The sequence below is a fragment of the Uloborus diversus genome, chromosome 7 (assembly GCF_026930045.1).
Source record: "Uloborus diversus isolate 005 chromosome 7, Udiv.v.3.1, whole genome shotgun sequence".
Taxonomy (NCBI): domain Eukaryota; kingdom Metazoa; phylum Arthropoda; class Arachnida; order Araneae; family Uloboridae; genus Uloborus; species Uloborus diversus.
In genome coordinates, this window is record NC_072737.1 from 157,988,949 (window position 1) to 158,008,617 (window position 19,669).

The 19,669-nt window shown below is 35.2% G+C and overlaps 2 protein-coding genes across 3 annotated transcripts in view; one reads left to right on the top strand and one right to left on the bottom strand.

Annotated features, from left to right (window-relative positions):
* Window positions 1-12,200, top strand: part of LOC129225544 (nuclear receptor corepressor 1-like) — a 141,101-nt gene extending 128,901 nt beyond the window's left edge. For both annotated transcript variants that reach the window (XM_054859989.1, XM_054859990.1), the window contains exons 20-21: window positions 185-356; window positions 1,522-12,200. In XM_054859989.1, coding sequence (XP_054715964.1) covers window positions 185-356; window positions 1,522-6,767 — 5,418 coding nt within the window. In that variant the 3' untranslated portion in view covers window positions 6,768-12,200. The remainder of the gene's footprint in view (window positions 1-184; window positions 357-1,521) is intronic.
* Window positions 12,201-18,082: 5,882 nt separating this feature from the next.
* LOC129226958 (solute carrier family 15 member 4-like) overlaps window positions 18,083-19,669 on the bottom strand; it is a 31,503-nt gene continuing 29,916 nt past the window's right edge. Inside the window, exon 7 of the mRNA XM_054861586.1 lies at window positions 18,083-18,641. Within this exon, the coding sequence (XP_054717561.1) occupies window positions 18,316-18,641 (326 nt within the window). The 3' untranslated portion in view covers window positions 18,083-18,315. The remainder of the gene's footprint in view (window positions 18,642-19,669) is intronic.

Here is a 19,669-nt window from a genome sequence, read left to right on the forward strand (position 1 = left end):
ATTAAAACACCAGAATTGGAGTTATTTGTATTGTCTTCTTCATCTGATGAGGTATATATAGTGCTTGCAGCTTGATTGAATTTGGAAAGAAATCAACATAATTTATTGTTGATTATTTTAAAGTTTTGTTGAAGAAGTCATTAATTATTTTTATGTTCTTTAACTTTAACTTTTCTCTTTTTAGTTAAAGGGTGATAAAGATGATAACGAACATGATGGTAAACCACCTCCCATTGTGACAGATGAGGAAGAGAGCGGAGAAACAACGTCCAGTTGTGATGAAGACGACCGGGCAGATAGATGCAGCAGTGATACTGCCAGTGCTCCAAGTCCAGTTGATAAAATTTTGGTTGAAGGTATAGAACTTCGATGTTTTGTTTTCACTTAACGTAAAAACCCAAAGATAAAAGTTTTCTATCTTTTAAAAAAATTGAGGCAGAGTCAAACAGAACAAGGTAAATGTTATAGAGCAATTGAAGGGCTTGGGGCAGAAATGTGACAAGCCACAAGGAGCGACTTTTCAATCAAAATATTTGATTCAAATAACTCAAATTGAAATAAACATGATAATGGATTATGTCATTTAAGAAAAAAACGTATCTGGATTTAGTATTTCAGAATATAGAATGTATAATAACTTCAAAAATTTCCACAAATATTTTTTACAAGTTGGAAATTGGCCTGCTGAAAAATTTCATCATGTGGCATATCACATTCTTGCCCCCGAGCCCTTCAATTCATAAACGATTGAAATCTGAGAAAGCTTCAGATAAATAAGCTTTTAAAACACCTTGTACATATTGATGATAAAACTCATTACCTAATGATGAAAAGTAAATGATAATTAAATAAAGTGGGAAAATTTTATTGTGCTTATAAAATTTATTTATTTTATATTAATTATGATTCTTAAACTATCATCTTAATTCTTTATTGTATTTACTTATATTTTGTTTTTGAACACTTGACAGAAAAAAGTTTTAAATAAAAAGTTTTGTTTTCAATACTTACAGTTAGTTAAAAATTAAATTTGGGACACAACTTTTTTTTTTTGTCTTTAGAACATTTCTCTCGTGAGAACTTTCACCTCTGACAACCTCTTCGAAAGTTAATGTCTTCTTTAACAGTATAGCTACGGAAACATTTTATGTGTTCAATATCTAAGCTTTAGAGAATTTTAAGAGATTTTCAAGAGTTTGCATCTTTTGCAGTGTTTGGTAGAAATTAGTTGATGATTTACTATTTCAGTATGCAATCAGAGGCACTTTGCCCTTCTTATTTGCAACTTTTTAAAGTTGAAATATTTTTGTGAAGGGTGCATGGTAGACAAACTTCGTCAAATTTATCTTAATTTTCGAAGCATGTTTTGTTCCATGAGGATTAAAAATAAGATTTTTAGTTAACTTATTTTGTGATTTTTTTTTCTTTTGAATTTTAGTTTAGTGTTGTTTTTGTCAATTCTAAATTATTATGTTTAAATGTTGTTTTCTTTTTGTTAAAGTATTTTTTCACTTATTCCAGATAAAAGTGAAAGTCAAAAAGCACCTGAGCTTATTTCTGATTCAAATCAGCCCAACAGTGTTGGTACTGAAGAATCTAGAACACGCAGTTTGCCACAACTTGATACTAGTCCCAAGTGTCTGCCTGATTATGACAGTAGTGCAACAGTGAGTGCCGATGAAAGTCAAAATCCTATCGATGGCGAAGGTCGAGAGTCTTCTCCCCGAGTGATTCATTCAGCCCACGGGCCTCTGAAAATATCCTCTGGTTGTGAAACACCTAGAAAATCTTTTCAAAGTCCAATGCCTCTCCCTAAAGAAACGGAAAACAAACAGCCGGACCCTCTAGTGAAGACTCTACTGCAGGATCCGAAGATTGGAGCCGGCCAGCCAGATCTTTCATCATCGTACATTCAAGCATGCAAAGCGAAAGCTGACGAACCTACTTGTGTTCGAGATTTGATTTATCAGGCGATTGAAATGAGCTTGCAGTATCCTGCAAAACAAGGAAGGAATAGTAGCCCTATTCCTCCCAGTGCAGTTACTGGATTAAAACAGGAAACTGCAGACATTGCTATTGTAGAGCCTAAGAAAGAAGTAGACAGTTCAGTTCCATTTCCACCAACGGCCCATAGCGGTTCTCGGCATCCTTCTCGCCCTGGCTCTCATCACATGGATATGCCCATGGATTGTGAAGTGCAAGATCTTAGTAAGAAAGTCAAATCTAGAGATGTCAGTCCTGTGAAGGAAATCAAACGGGATCGTGTGATGACCCCTGTGCGACCTTCTTCTGGGTCTAATGGTTCTTCATCTCACCTGCCGTATTATGTTGCCCCTCCCCCAGCACACTGTAACACTTTCCGTACTTCTCAACCACCACCTCCTGCTCTATCTCCTCATTACATAGCAGAACCACATCATGATTCTTACTTCCCTCGAGCAAATGATCCGAGAGGCAAAACCTTCATCAGCGAAAGGCCTCATTCACAACCACCTCATCTGGTTGCACAGTCTGCATCCATGAGCGGCGCACCATTACCAACACATGCGAAGCCAGTGCCCATAAAAGCAACTGTACCGCCACCTCCACCACTTGTTGCATCTAAACCCACACAGATGTCTCCAAAAATGCCTTTCAAGGACAGATTAGTTTCCATACCTCCTGCTGGATCAATAACACAAGGAACTCCTGTAAATCAGCAATCAATACCCGTACCACCCACTAATCTCCCACCTGCCAGATATGAGGGTTTCCTCAGACAATTACCAGTTCCTCAGTCAAAAGATGGTGGTTCTATCACTCTGGGCACTCCGGTGCCACATGATTCCATTAAACGTGTTCCTAGTACCAGACCGGAAGCATTTGCTCAAATTCCTGATAACTTAGTTCGCCAGTCAGTACCTGCATTATATGAGCCTGGTGTTATGGAATATTGTCGTCAAGTGGCGCCAGGTGGTCAACCGTATTCATTTCCCCCCGCCTATGCCACTTATCCCACTAATGTGTCCGCACAGAGGCCACCTTACGCTAACGAGTCTCAACTCAGTTCAAAGCAAATCATGATAGATTTTAATACCTCCAAGCAAATGCAACTGCGGCGTGGTGGAAATGGAGCCCCTGAGAAAGAAGTCAAAGTATCTCCTAGAAGTAGTGATTCTAGCCCAGCACCAATTATACCACAAGAAAGTCATCTTCATCCTATGTATCCTCCTGCAAACTATCAAACAAGTAGCAGTTCTCATTACAGTAATCACGTTCCTTCCAACTATCAACCTATCGATTCAAGGTATAACATGCATCATCGATCTCCTAGTGTTCAAATGGATAGAACGCGAAGTCCTTCTGGTGTGGAGTCGCCACTCAACAGTAATTATGCTCAGCACCCTGGTAAGCGCAGTCCAAGCTTGTCTCTAGCATCTAGTAGGCAAAATGTAATTCATCGTAGCATAACATGGGGTACAGGTAAACCGTCTGTGATACAGTCGCCGCAGTCAGCATCGCCTAGAACTCCAGACATGCGAAGTGAAACTGTAAGTCCTGCAAATGTTAGAAAATCAACTCCATCCCCCAGACATCCTCAGCCTATGGTTTATCCTGCAGTTCCGCCATCTGGTCACGATGCATTTAATACTTTAGTGAATGCAGCAGTTGCTCAACCTAGTTTAGCTGTTCCAAAAGATGGCAAAAGATCACCCACACCAAATATGCATGTTAGGCAAGAAGTGAAGTCTCCGAGAGAAAGACAAGTTGTTGAAGGTTTGGAAAAAACTATGATCGACATGCACCAGCGTCCGAGGTCTTACACAGATTCGGGACCTAATGTGAATTCACTTGAGCGTGGAAGGAATGATGCTAATTCATCTGAACAAGCTCAATTACTAAATGAAAATCATCGGTATGTGGGCAGTGTACATAATTCTTATGATCCGAGGGAACACCAAAGGTTGGCAGAAAAACAGCAAATGTTAATGAATGAACAACCATCTACATTGAGGTTAGGTAACATGAGAGAACCATTTTCTAGAGAACAATTTGAGCGTCAAATGAGACAAACGAATGTATCAGCTCCGAGAGAACGATCTAATGTTAAAAAAGAAGAGGAAAGAGTTCCTCTAAGGGAAAGAGGACCTCTATCAGAAAATCAAACTCAAAACTATCCAAGTCACTCTCAGCAGTCAGAGTTGGATAATGAGGCTTCCAAAATATTTTCGCAATCTTTCCAGAAAGATGCTCCCAAGTCAAATTCATCTCCAAGAGGTTTTACTGCCGCTAATTTGATTGATGCCATAATTACAAGACAAATTAATCAAAATGTTGAAGCTCCTACAAACAAGAGTGCAGGAATAGACTTATTTAATCAATATCACACAGGTTATGACGATAATAAAATGCCTCAAAAAACTAATAATGCAAAACAAAACCCAAGAACTGAAGTAGTTACAATTGATGATGAGCCTGAAAATGAAAAGACTGTACCTTCATCAACTGATAGGTCTAATGCCCATGGCCGTTCTCCCAATACCCCACCTAATAATAATACTCATGGCCCTGTGCCTGGTGTTCCAATGTCATACTCAGGCGAAAAGGTATTTACACTGAGTGAACATATTGCTGCTATTATATCTAAAGACTACAATAGTCCCTCAGATGTCAAGCAATCACAGCCACTTTTCAGTAATAGTCAATCACCTGCAAACACAACTACTTCAGCCTCATCCAGAACGTCTTATGTTATTGGTGGATCTTCAGGGCCTCATAGTTCTGCCAATGCTAAACAATTGGAAGGCATTGCTGCTGTCTTACCGACAGAAGGAGTTCTTGTAAATTCAAACATTCCCCATAATGTTCCTGATCATAGTGCACAAAATTGTCCTGGAAATGGATGTTCATATCATACTCATAGTTGGAAATTGAGAAGAGCCCTGCAGCAAGAGAGGGAGAGAGAACATCGGTCTCCCAGCTCTAACGAAAACATTCACAAGCAAAATTCTAATCAAAATTCGGATGCGGTGACCTCCCAAGAAGAGAGGCAAATTATTCGGGTAGCTCAGAGTTCTCCGAACTCTCAGGCATCTCGAGCCGCTTCAGCTGGACCGTATGGTGTTGAACCCATATCTCCACCTAGTCAAGTAAATGATAATGGGGAAAGCAATAACAGAAATCCTTCAAATCAAAGCATTACCAGTGGGCTGAATCAGCCTCCAGTGTGGACTAACAATCCGAGTTTGTCGGGAATTTTCGCAGCTAGGCATATTTATGCGCAAGAATATCCAGATGGCATTCCTTCTTCCATCGCTCATTATCCTGTCCCATCTCCTGCAAACTCGAACCCTGTCCAAGCCCCTACCAGACCTCATCAGCAACAGCAAGTGGGTTTATCGCCGTTCGATTATGTGAGAAGTCGAATCGTTGAAGTTATGAGAACTACGACAGATGATGAGCCAGAGGCGGCAGAATCCCGCCGGCCACAGTCTGCCATGAGCCATTCAGATGAACGAGAACATCTTCAACATGTGTATCGCTTCCAACCAGGTGCTGAAAGAGAGGTACCATCTGAGAGACCTTGTAGCACGGGTAATGGGCCTCCTTTATTACAAGGTCAACGCTACAGTCCAGCTATGTCGCGTTACAGTCCCATACCCCCGAGACCTTCGAGTGCCGTCGAAAGAGTTCCGAGCCGAAATTCAACGCCAGGCGAACTCTCTCGGCAACATAAACGTGGTTCGGAAGGTCATATTGTCACGGGAGATTGGAGAGATAACCAGACTGTGTCTTCCAGAGCAAGCTCACGATCTGTGTCTCCCAATACCCTAGACCATCCCGATAATGTGAGTCGTAAAAAAACTCGTGCCGAAGGTACGTACATCCCCGAAAGTACGACAGAAAGAGCTCCAGTGTTACTGCCCCAAAATTCTCTAAATGTGCATCGTTCGAGTTCTATATCTGAAGCACCTCGTCTCAGCTCAAGCAATCAGAGCGCTCAGGTTTTAGAATGTCAAAGTGCTTCCAAAGGCATTGTGTCTCCGCAAAATGAACAGTACCTTCCATCACCTCAAACAGAAAGTGATTGTTTCAACAAATTTCGAATCGGTGATAGACCTGAAACTCAATGGAGTTTAATGAATAATCACAGTCGAACTACTGACGCCGAGCCGGTGGGACGGCTAAACGAACCTATGAGTACCGGTGCTGCTTCATCAACCATGTTAGAAACTTACGCTGCAAACAATCGGAGCGATCCCTCGGCGAAAAATTCGGATCACAGTGATATCGGGACTAGGCAGAGTCCAGTGACTAGCTCTAGTGTTGGTTTGCAAGAACCTAGCCAAAGCAGCCCAAGTGCATCATCTCAGGGTCAGAGAAGTACTCCATCGACTCCTCTCGGTATGGGTGCTTCGTCAAGCTCAGGTCACTATTCTCCATTCGGAACGCCGAGTGGTAGTGTCAGCAGCAGTACTAGTAACATGTTTTCTTCTGCGTCATCACTACCTCCACCTGCCAGTCCGCATATAGCTTACTCAACTTTCTCTGGCATGGGGACCACTTACGCATACCCATACTCGGCACTGTCCGTTCGATCTCTGTCAGCATCAACAACTCATGGTTCCACGCCCGTCACGAACAATGTGTCTTCTGTGACGAGCTCTCGCATTTCACCCATGCCCGTCAGCAATTCATCGCGAAACTCTCCTTCTCCCCTATCTCGGAGCAACCAGCCTCCGCCTCTACTATCGTCCCAATACGAACCGCTATCGGACGAAGACTGAAAAATAATCGTATTGGTTTGTTTCACCTATTCAAGCTCCTGCTTTATACTTAGCCCTCTGCATTCCAAAAGATTAGTGTTCTGAGTGTGGTACATGAACCTGGCTTTATAGCAATCAATAATTTATTGCCATGAGTTTTTTCTCCACTCTAACAATGAGAAGACTGTTTCTGTTGCTAGCTGTGGTATTGCTCATAATAACCACTTGTAATTCTTTCTCTTACTGTGATCACCTCATGGCAGAATTATGGTTCCAAATTCACGATGTTTGTAGTATGTCTTTATTGACACTGCCACTTCTTTTTCAGGGGCGGATTTATAAAGTTTAAAGAAAAATTAAATGTTATTGGTTTTCCCCCTAAAATCACTAAAATAATTTAGCATAAAAAAGTTTAAGGATACAGAAAGTCGATGTTAGTAATATGCTAACATTGTGAGGCTTAAAGGCGAGCCACTTCATCAGTCCTCTGATGTGCTCAAAACCACAAAAGAAACGTTCACTTTTGCTTTTTTTTTGGTCTTATAAAGTTTGAAGAGTGCTGTTGTAGAGACTGCCGGCTAGCCTTGAAAACAACATTAGGTTTTTACACTTTCTTTTTATTTATTCTTGGGCAATTCTGTGGGTAACTGACATTCTCAGAGCAAAACAATAAGTATTTAATAACATTCAACGAAAAAATAAGATATTCGAAAAATCTTTTTCCCTTGGTTTATTGAATTTTTTAAACTGAATTGAATGGTATAATTAAATTTCCAAAATACACTTTGGATGATTTTTAACATCATCTAAAATGTATTTTGGGAACTTACTTTTATCATTAGATCAGCTTAAAACAAGACAATAAGGCAGGATAAAAGATCTTTTGAATATTGTATATTTTGCATTGAATTTTATAAAATATTTAATGTTTTGCTTTGAGAATGTCAGTCAAGTATCCGTGTATTTGCGCTATTCTCTTTTTCAGTCAACATTACAATTTTTTTTTTTTAATTTTAAACTCAAACTTTAACATTAGCATTTGTTCAGTTTCAGATGCATTCTGTCAACTTGAACCAGTAGGCAAACGTAATCAAATCCTAGTTATCTAGTGGTAAATTGCAAACAAAAACGTTGTTCTAGTCTTAAAAAACCATAAAGCAGCATACTCACAAACTCGGTGGGGTCTGTCGGATTGATTTCGAAACGGCAGTTTAGCGAGATGGTGAAAGCCCGCCCCTGTTCCTTCTAGCTCAATGCGAACTCGGGCAACTCACTCAAACTCAACAGCCGGTGTTCAGTGCCTTGGTCTGCTGCAGGGTACTCCAATTCATCCTAAACAGACGTTAGTAGTCTTGTTTGTTTTGCAAACAGGTGTACACATCCAGTGTTTTCTGCCAGCATGTATGTCCATCTTATATTGCATATAGCAGTGTCATGCCGGCATGTCCAAAAAAATAAAAATAAATAAAAGAAAAAAAAATTGAATGTTATCTGAGAGGGTTGTTGTCTTTCTTGTATGTGTGTTATATGTGGTGCACCAGCGTGGTTACCTTTGATTTTTGTAAATACTTTCCATGTTTGTAAATATGTTTGGGAAATTTTATGTTCTGAGCTTTATTGTAAGTGACTTTTTACAGCACACTTAGGGAAACAGAGCTTCTGAATAACTAGTTAAGTATTCATTCAATTCTTGAGGTTTTTTCCTGCCATCTTTTTCTTTGTACTGTGCCCGGTGGTTATTTGTTTGAGGGATGATGACATCATTTTCTAGATCTCACACACGAGTGGTGGAAAACAGATTTCTCTACACCAATAAAATAGCTCCTTTCGTTTGAAAAATTCTAGTGATATTGAAGAGCTGCACAAAAAGTTTATTTGTAAAATAATTTTTTTGAGAGAATTTTTTTATTTATTGAAATGTGTAATTAGCTTGTACTATGCATCTGGGCTTTGTTTTGTAAATATTGTTGTATATAGAAAGTATTGTAAAAAGTTTATGTGCAATATAGAATAAAATATTTTTACTAAGGGGATGAGAGAATAATTTACCCCTCCCGGTAACATTCCATTTGATTTTTGAATGTTTTCATATTAAGTATCTGAAATTTCAGATTCCATTTTTTTACTCTAGAGTTTTATCACGTTAATTTCAATTTATAAAATCTGATCTAAATTTTAGTGCACAGTTTGGATTTTATTTTGAAATCTTGAAACGTTCTTAATCATGAGTGCCTGCACTGAATGAAACATAAAATTGGTCATCTGATCCTTGCTTAAATCTGATCCTTGCCGTTTTAAAATCAAAATGTGAATCATTCTTATACAATTTTCCCCTAAATAAGTTTAATATTTTTAGTTCTAATTTACTAGTATAACTTTCCCCTCTTCTCAGGTTCCAAACGTTATTCACATGTAGGCAATTCCACAGCAACAGGTCTATCAATTGTTGCTCAAAATGTTTTTTAAAACTCAAGGGTGTAGGGTGTATCCAGCTCAACATGGAAGGGGGGGGGGGTCACTGTGACCTCCCAAAATGTTCCTTATTCAGTATATTTGTCTGACAATTCCGCAAAATGATAAAAAATTTGGCAAAATTAGGGGTTCCATTGTGCCAATTGAAAGTTTCTGCCAGTTCGGTGTCCCCCTGGGCACCTCCATCATTTGGGCAATTAAGGGACTAGTCTGTTGCCTTCCTCCCTCCAAAATTTTGTATAATTCTAAGTTAATAGCAGAATTAACCCAACTAAACACCAATAACTTTTTCTTTTCAATGGACTCCCAAAGAAAATGTATACATTTTCTTTGTAACGAATTTACTACACAGCCAAACTAAATTTAGAAATTGAAGCAACTGTCTATTTTTAGTGTTATTTAAAATATATTTATGGTTTAGAAGGGGGGGGGGGGACGCCCATGCAAATATGTTAGGTCTGTATTTCATTGAATGAACTTTGAAAACATAATGAACTCGACTTCTATATAATGCAATTAATACAAATAAAGGAAATGACAACCATTACTGAGCCAAAAATTCATTTAATATTGTTTCTGGATTCTTTGTGTAGAACAAGGTTGCCATGCCACAGGAGAACCCAAAAAAAAAAAAAAAAAAAAAAAAAAAGGAAATGTAAAGGGGAAAAAAACCTGGGAATTAATGAAAATTTCCTTAAAATCTAGTGCAGGGAATTTTACTTTGGAAATAATAAGGTGCCAAAATCAATATCCAAATATTTAAACTACAAAATAATAACAAAAATATGACTAAATAAATAAAATAAATGGTACTTTTATTTTCAAAGTTTTTTTTTTTGTTTAAGTAAATGGTAAAATGTTAATCTTTCTAATAAAAAAATGTTTTATTTGACACTAGCTGCTTTGCACGGTCTACCTTGAAAATAAAAATTGTGTCAAGTGACTTATGTTCAACAATCTTAATAAAAGAAAAAAAAAACATCATGCAAAATTTCCCTCTCAAACAATGACGACAGATATTAAAATACTTTTAGGAAATTAAATCGAGAAAGATGGATTTAAAAAGCGTAACCATGGAAACACAAAATGAAATAAGTTTAAGGAATTAAAATGCGAAAGAAAATGGTTAACAATTTGAATGGAAATGAGACTTTTTAAGCTTGATTTAAAAATGCTTGTAACTTTTTTTCTTTTCGAGATAGAAGCTTAGTTTTTCGACCACAGGTCGAGATGGTTCTGGAGTAAAAAATATTGCTTTTTCCAATGGTGTCAAAAAGAAAACTGTGGGACAATTTTAGATTTAATGAACAAAGTAATGCCTAAATTTCAGCTAAGCCTAAAAAAATTCGAGCTAAAAATGCAAATAACTCCCGCTGTAATTAAGTTAGAGCATTGAAACAAATTGCATAGAACCCAGAAAATTCTGCCCTTTCCAACGATATGTAACATTATGTGCAAGTAATTTTTCACCCTCATATTTGGGGGAATTTATGTGAAAACTGGGCTTAAATTGGAATAAAAATAGAACTACTCGTCAAATTTTTTTCGAACTGGTCTGCAAACCTTTCTGCTGCTATGAGAAAGATGCTCTGAAGGTTTCATTGAAATCGGCCGGGTAGTTCTTGAATTTTGTGCGTTTAAACAAACAGACGCTTTTTGAAGACTTCATTTTATACTATGTAGAGATACATCTTGAATTTTATGCTAATTTAATTTAGAGAGCATGAGATTCATGAGTTTTTTCTGTTCTGCTTATTTTTTATTTTTTTTAAATAATAAAAAGCAAAATATAAATTTTAGTCACTCTACTATTATTTCAGTTATATTGAATTATTTATTATTACTAACTGGTTGCAACCCCCCCCCCCCCCTCCAAAGAAAAAATTCTCAACCCTCATTCCCTTTTTTATTTTTAACTTTTATTTATTTTTAAAAATATTTTTTATTTATTTATTTTTTTTTAAAATTATTAATTAGTTCTGTGCTATGCCAATGACACACACAAACTAAATAAATAAATGAAATAAAATACTAACAGAGTAAAATATTTAAATTAAAAATAAATCAATTTTTTTTTTTAAATCCACCCAAAAAATTTTGATGGCACAGCTTGTGCCATAATCCCCCTCTGTGGGCACCCCTGATAGTCATACAGGGAATCTCCCTCTCATAATTGAGTGGCAACCCTGTAGAAGTAGATTCCGTGTTCTTCATAAAGTTCAAGCATTGAAACAAGTACCTAACCTATCTGGAGTCTTTACAGGGCATTTTGTGCAACAGTTGATGCATATTTTTCTTCTCCCAAACATGATTTTGGTAAACAAGTGAAAAAGTTTTACAAGATGTTCATTTTAACAATGCAAGTTGCCCATTAAAATACTTCAAATCGTGTAGTCATCCTATAGTTTCATAAGACTCAATTAAGAATTTCTGTTTTACCAATTAAGTATATGTACGAGACACATTTTCATGCTGGTGTGCCATTCTTGTAAAATGATGTAAATAATTTTTAAAATTCAAATGAACCATTTCTCATGGGCTCGTGCGGTAAGATGTCGGAAAAGAAATTTTTGCGAATTTTAAACTCTGCTACTAATTAATGGCTATCACCTTAATTTCCGAATTCAATTATTATTTAATTGCTATGTAATTCAGTTGAAACAGTCAGCATCCATATTGGATGATATTTTTACTTCTGTATACTTGGTTTTGGGGTGATAACTTGTAAATTATGATTTTTTTTGTACTGTTGAGTACAAAATTTGTTTTATAAAATGTATAAGTTGTAAATAGCGTTGCAGATTTCTTCACCCGAAGGAAAATGCAAATTCATGTGGTAAAGACTATTTCTTCGCAATTCAAGGATTTAAAAGAGAGAGAGAGTTAAAAATGTATCATATCAGTGTTGAATGTTTCTACCTAAGCTGGCTGTAGTATTCAGAAACCTGTTACTTTTGTTGGCAAATTAAAAAAATGAAAAACTTGTTGAAAAATATTTCTTCATGTATTAATCCCTTCTAAGTCCCTACATATTGCATTTCATTACAAAAATCACTTCCATGAAGTATTTTACAGTGATAGGAATTTTCGAACATAAGAAATCACCATTATGTATCAACTTGTTGGTCGTAAAGACGTAAAGTTAAACTTTTATCTTTTCTTTTTGTTACATTCTAAACTGTCAGTTCAACAGCACGACTTCTCTCATGTCACACTCTGGTTCTTTCTGCGCCTGAGTTAGGCATATTCACGACAAAATTGCGTAATTTAATGAGGAACATGGATTATCAACAAGAGAATTAAACAGTATTCAAAAGCAATGTAGTAAATAGTAATTATAAAATTAACTTTGTTAATGAAAGCTAATTTCAAGGCTGAACTTGAGCAATGTGGATTACAATCAACATTATAACACATGGATTATAAACAGATGACGACTTGAATCATGACCCCACTCAATGTATTAAAAAACAGAAATTTCCCTCAAAATATTATGTTTCTGAATCTGATTGCAAAGATGATTATAAAGACAGTCAAGACTTCTGTAGGGAGACCTAAACAAGTTCACACGTTAGAGGGCTTCAAGTTCTAGAATGATTACGAAATAAATCTGTTTTTCTCAGAGAAAATCTGCATAGATTTTCAAAAGTTTTCTAATTGGCTAACAGTCTTGTCAGCCTAAAAACTGTGGGGTGACATGAAGGGGGGGTGGGTAGTAAAATATTCCGAATTTTTAGACATTTCTTTTGAAAAGAAGATGTTACTGACATCATGTTAATTTGTCATATAAAAGAAACAAACAACAAACGTAGACATTATAGGCATTTCCATTACAGCCCGCCAAAAATAACGTGCAAGATCCCTTCCCCTCCACTCAATGATCCTTATCTAGGAAAACTTTGATTTCCAACAACATGTACCATGACTCCATGAGTGCCCACAGAGCGACACAGTACATGTCCTAATCTTCCGATACGAACCTCACAAATGTATTGTATGAGTTAACTAGATAGATAACATAGTTCCAACCACTTCATACCTGCAACCAGCATAAATAAACGAACAAACCAAAGATGGTAATAAAAAGGGGGAGACATATCTTGTTCGTTAATTAATTGCACATATATATTCAGGGAGAAAAATGTGCTTTTAGCAGTTTGTTGACAGCAGGGGACTTTCCATTGACAGTAACAAAATGGAGGCCACAGAGGCCGATACCCCCCCCCCCCCCCCCGTGATAAAGTTCCGAATTTCCTATAATTTACTTTTCAAAAAAAAAAATCTTTACATAGCAAAACAAGTCTAATCCAAATTTTTCCACGGGCAGTGATGTCTGAAAGAAACACTGGTGGTGGCTGACTCTCCTGGATAAAAGATGAATTTTTTTTTCAAGAGCTCTTCCCACAGAAGAATCGATTGACCGACCAAGAATCTGCAGCGTAAAATTCTGAGAAATAGTCGATATGAAAAAATGTTGGTAGCAAAAATTGGACTAGAATAGCAATTGGATGTTGACTTATAGGGGTTCCTGCAAAATTACGTGAAGTTAAAGAGGTTTTTGCTCATCGAAATAAGTATTGGGCCAACCATCGGAAAAAACCAAATGTCCAATTATCAGAGTAGTCGAGTTATGCGCATGTTGAGTCACTGGAGTTTCACTGTATCTGCTTTTTTTGTTAAGAAAAGCATGAATAATCTAAATGCCTTTTTTGGCCTAACAAAAATTTTCAAACTATGACATCCAAAATATATAGGGTGTCCCCCTTCCCTGTAAAAAAAAAGAAAGGGAAGGGGGCAATCTCCTAGATTTCCTCCCCCCTAGCTACAGCACTGGCTACCAGTATTAAATATCTGAACGACGTAAATGCTTCCTTATCAATCAAAAATAGCACTTGTCTTGACTAAAATTTTGAAAAGGAAAAACACTAACTCGTAAAAATATATCCTTTTATTTACAACAAAATAAATAACAATAACCTTCGACGCTTACAACACTATAAGATATATATCAATACTTCAACTAATATTTCACAAAATTTGTTGAGCAATAATTTGAATCATTAAACCAGTTAATCATTTTTATACACTGCTTTGCTAATGAGAGTACAAACATGCATTCATTCGCACATTGCACCATCAGTGGAATGAAAGATACCTGAGCAGGGTTGCCAATTCAGGGCTCTTCCATGAAAAAGCAGACATTTTGCCTCGTACGTCATAGCTCTATATTTTAATTTATAATATATATTAAACAAAATTTATGTTTCGTAACAAATCACACGTGTATATGTGTAATTTCATAAGCAAAAAAATACTGTTCATTGTTTTTTAATTGAATTTTCGAAAGAAAATATAGAGCTGCTACGAGTGGGATAAAATGTCTAGAATGGCCCATTATTTGTTTCTGTTTTGAAACTAACACTAAAAATGGTTAGTAGGAAAGCAAAAGCATATATTTAAAAAAAATTGAAACAATAGATTCGGAGGACATATTGCTATAATGGAGATCTCTACAGCTGATGTCCAAAAGTGTATTTTGCAGGTGACAAGTCAACTTCATTTAAAAAACAATAAGTCACACAAAAGTAAAGTACTTTCACTGAGTCAACAAAATTTAAACTTCCAGTTCTTATTAACTTGTATACATACAAAAATGTAAGGAAAAATTTAGTCCAAATTGTCTGACACATGGCTGTGGAATCACTCTTGAGCATTTTTATTGCTAGATTTAGCATTAAAGATTTGGATTGCAATGACTAGAGCTGGTTTTAAAAATCAATCACCTTACATGTAACAATATAAATTACTACAATGAATGCATCAATATTTATGATTTTTGACTACATTCTGTACATTTTTTGTGCTAATTCTAACAAACATAAAATAAATACATAAAAATGAGATAAAAATTAATATATATACATCTATATATATGTTCTATGAGTCTTCATTCAATTTTCAATTAAACATTTCTCTTAAAACATCTGTAACGTAGCATCACTAAACATCGGTTTCAAAACACGGTTATTATGAGTAAGTGAGAATAGTCAATGGTGCCAAAGAATAGGAGATATAAAAATATCATATAACGGGTCATTCTTCAGAAAACGTAGCTTTTGAACAAATATTTTTCTATTTCCAAACCTTTTGTTTTCTTTTTTTCCCATTCTTACATGAAAGTGTTACCTACTAGAAGTAACCATAAACAATGGCTCACCTAAGTTCCAATTATTTTACTCATAAATAAAAAAAAAATAAAAAAATGCCTTGTTTCATGGAAAATAAAAAAAAAGAAAAAGAAAAAAGCTTTTAATATTTAAATATCGAGGCCAATTTAATATCAAAGTAGTAATTTTGTTAATTGTGCAAACGATCAGCTATTTTAATGATTAGTGGGAATATAATATGAAGCTCTTAATTAAAGTATGGTTTAATTAGTAGTTTCAAATGTATGTTAAAAAATAGTATTTAGTAAATTTGAGGATATACTGGCAATTTATAATTTTTGGTAGAATGCCTATTATTGATGTACTTTCCCTCCATCATTTATTTTCACCGACATTGGTAAGGTCTATCACAGAGGTGAGGAACTTTCCATTAATATAGGCCTAATAGATACATTTTTCAGGGACATTTTTTTTTTCTTCGTTGCAACAATCTGCACATGTTATGAATATGGAAACATGTTCACTTCTTTTTTGACATTAATTTACCATCCCTGAAATTCAAAGTTTTTAAAGAAAAAATCTTTCTTTTTGTTTTTCAAACAAAAATCTCACAACTTCAGCTATGGCTGAAAATAAACAAAGGGAAGGTTTTCTTGTATCATGGAAAATAAAATTTGATGTCATTACTGCTACGTGTTAATGACGAATGGCATTTTGTGTTTTGGTAACGAAGATGAGAATTTATTGTGTGACATAATTTCTTGTCCTACTAAAAACGAAATAAAACACAATATTAAAAAATTAAATATGCTTGAACAATTAGTATTGAAGAGACTTGAGAAAGGAATAATAAATAAATACTTTTAATTAAACAAGTTATTAAGCAACATAAACAGTCACACAAGGTGTGTGACATGCCACGGAGGTGAGAACTCACATGTTGTGAACAAAAAATATACTAAAATAAAAATTATTAAAAAATTGTTGGCAGGTTTAAACAGATATCTTTTCAATGAAATTAAAAATCATTGTTAAATAAAAAGTTAAATTTTGAGGTTAATTTACAGTGGCATCCCACCATTTGAATCACAGATAAATTTCGACAAAATTTTGTGTTCCAGTATGCACATAAACAACCTTTTCTTAAAAATGTCATCCATGTCTTATATAGTTTGATTTGCATGCTCAAATTATTGCTTCATTTTGAAACAAGATCCAGGCATTATTTGAAGGTGGAACAAATTTAAAAACATTCGAACCTAGTTTATTTCTGTTAAAGCCTTTCTCCAAAAGCCTTTTAAAGCACATGTGTGAAAAAAATAATGGTTTACGCAGTTTTCTTCAGTTGGTGAAAAATAAGCAAACTATATGTTATTGTAAAAAAAAAAAAGATTTAAAGCACTTTTTTTTCTGTCTCTTTCATAATTGAATATGAATTTAATTCTTTATTCAAGGGTGAGCTAGGCAAAATAATTATTTGCGGAAAATTTTCCAGTTAGGATTTGTGTTTGCAGAAAGCTTTTCATTTTATCCAAGTCCTACTTCTGAGGAGTAGATTTTTTTCACATACCTGGAATGGGGTAAAAAACATGGCCGACGCATTTGCGTTGGCTGGCCAATCAGGAGTCCCAAAACTATTACAAGGTTCCTAGCTGAGTAAAGGTTGTTTATTTCGTTGCAGTACTGTTTTTCTGAAAAAATAAATTCCCCTTTAACAAAAAAAAAAAAAAAAATGGTTAAGAGTCAGCATTCAATTATTTCTTATTGTTCCGAAAGTTTACCGATTCACTCGATACATACCACCACCATATATTACCACCTACCACCAAAAAAAATAATAAACAAAAGGAGTAAAAATATTGGTCGCTTACCAATATTTTTACTCCTTTATGTTTATTATTTTTTTGATCAGAAAAAAAAACATGTTTGATTTTTTTCTCAAAACCAGAGGAATTTCAATCTAATGTTATTGAATTGGTACAAACTTGAATCATAATCACAACATTTCCTTTAGTAGCATTTGAATTCTCTTCAGTTTTTTAAATCTTTTCTTAGTAGCTGACTTTTCACTGTTGCACTTTAAGGCCGTTGCTAAGTGATGAGGGAGTTGAACCTCCCAGTTTTAAAAGTAAAGGGTTCGCAAATTTTAATTTAGTGATGTAAAAAGAAAACACCTTTGCAATCTTAAGTTAAAAATTGAGTGTAAAAAATAAGTAAATAAAAGAATTAAAATATGTAAAAATGAAAATAAATATCAATATTCAATACAATATTACAAACAAGAGAAATATTTTGAGGTACAAGTTGCGGTTGCAGTGCAAAGGGGGAGTTTTTTAACATTTAGAACTTTTATCCTGCTGAATTAAATTTTTACTACTTTTATTAAAAAATATATTTTTTTAAAATCTTGTTTTTGACAAGGGCCAAAATTGTTTTAAATGGATTTAATGATTAATTATTTTTTCATTTTTGGATAACTATACACTAGATTAGGAATACTTCTTTCATTTTATACCATAAATATAAAATGAAACTGTTAAAATATATGTGGGGCAGTTTAAAACAGATGAAATGGCTCTAAGTATTTCTCTCAAGAAATAATTCTTCAGCATGTACTTTCATACAATGTCTAGAATTCTTAAGGAATCACTTTGTAAACAAAACAAACATTCAATGACAATCTTTTGTCGATTTTTAGAGTCAAATAAATAAATAAAACTTTAAAATTCAAAATAAATCACTCTGCAAAACAGAGATTTGTCCATTCCATGTTTGAGACTTGAAAATTTTCAAATAATTGAAATGTAGAAAAATACAGCTGGAATGATGCAAGAAACAAAAGAAACGTTAAACCATCACCGGAATCGTAATACTGACTCAAAACAAGATGTTCAGTACTGTTACTGATAAAATTTTGAAGTGTACAGTGCTTATCCAACTGGTACAATTCTGGAGGAATTATTTTGCAAGTTAGTGCTCGATTCGAGCAACGAATGTTGCCTTCGAAGTTTCAGATCCCTGGTAAGAAAACAAAAAGTAATCAATCCAATCAGTTGCAATAGTGCAAGGAGCCAAAAATAATAAGAAAAGTTCAAACCAGAATCATCAGCCTCTGTCTTCAGATCTTTCAGAATCTTTTGATATGTGTGTACGGCTATTATTCCGAGGAAGTTTCCAATTCCATTGCAAAAGTAATACAGACCCATAACAGCTCCTTGCATTGTACTGGGAGCTTGAGAACAGGCAAACTCCAATCCTACCAAAATTGAATTAAGTATACAATTAATTTTAATGCAATGAAATAGAAATTTGGTCACATAAAATAAACAACATATCTCAACATAGAATCAATAAACATGGTCAAATTCTTCTTGTTCACCTTTGCTATCACAGAACTCATACAGTTACTGATTGCAATACTGGGATACCAGCAGAGGTGCCTACCCGCGTAAGGGCACCCCCCTAAATGTTATGAAGACCCCCCCCCCCCCGCTAAAAAGTGAAAAATATCGCTTGAAACACTCCCCTAAAAATTTCAGTGGTGCAGTCAGCGCCATGCCCCCCCCCCCAGGGGGGCACCCCTGGATACTGAATAACAATATTTTGTGTGACTTGGCAATTTCTTAAAACTGGTGCTTGCAAAAGTAAAATAACTGTGTTGTTATCAAAGAAAATGTTTTTATCAAAGCAGTACATAGTCAAGAGTTTCTTTCTGAATTGAGATGTTAGCATTAAGGTGAGCCAATTGAGTTAAACAGAAAGTTGAAAAGTTTAGCCCCCTTCCTTGATGAGCAAGGAATCATTCGAGGTGGTGGTTGCCTCCAAAATTCAAACGTTTATTATTTCATGCAGAATCATCAAATTCTTTTACCAAACGGAAATAAGTTAAAGTATCTATTTTTTTAAAAAATGTTATTTTAAGTTTGAGCACCCCAAAACAACTGCAAACAATAAACATAGGGCTACTTCAGTACAAATGATCATTCTTTTTCAAAACGCCATATATCTAAAAGTATTGCACAGGCAACAATGAGGAATATATGAAAATAACCACTATCTCATCAAATTTTGGGTGGTAATAAGAGTGCAGTGTTTTAAAATTGGCAAAAAAATTAGAAAACTATTTTGTTTTTGCCGTGTGAGTTATAGTTATGCCTGATGTTCATTTGTTCTTTCAGGGCTTTGAGGGCACATTAATAACCTTTTCAATGTACTTCCACTGCCAAAAACGTTAGAAGAGCTCAAGAAAAGCATTCATATGGTAGTTAGTGATGACCATTACTA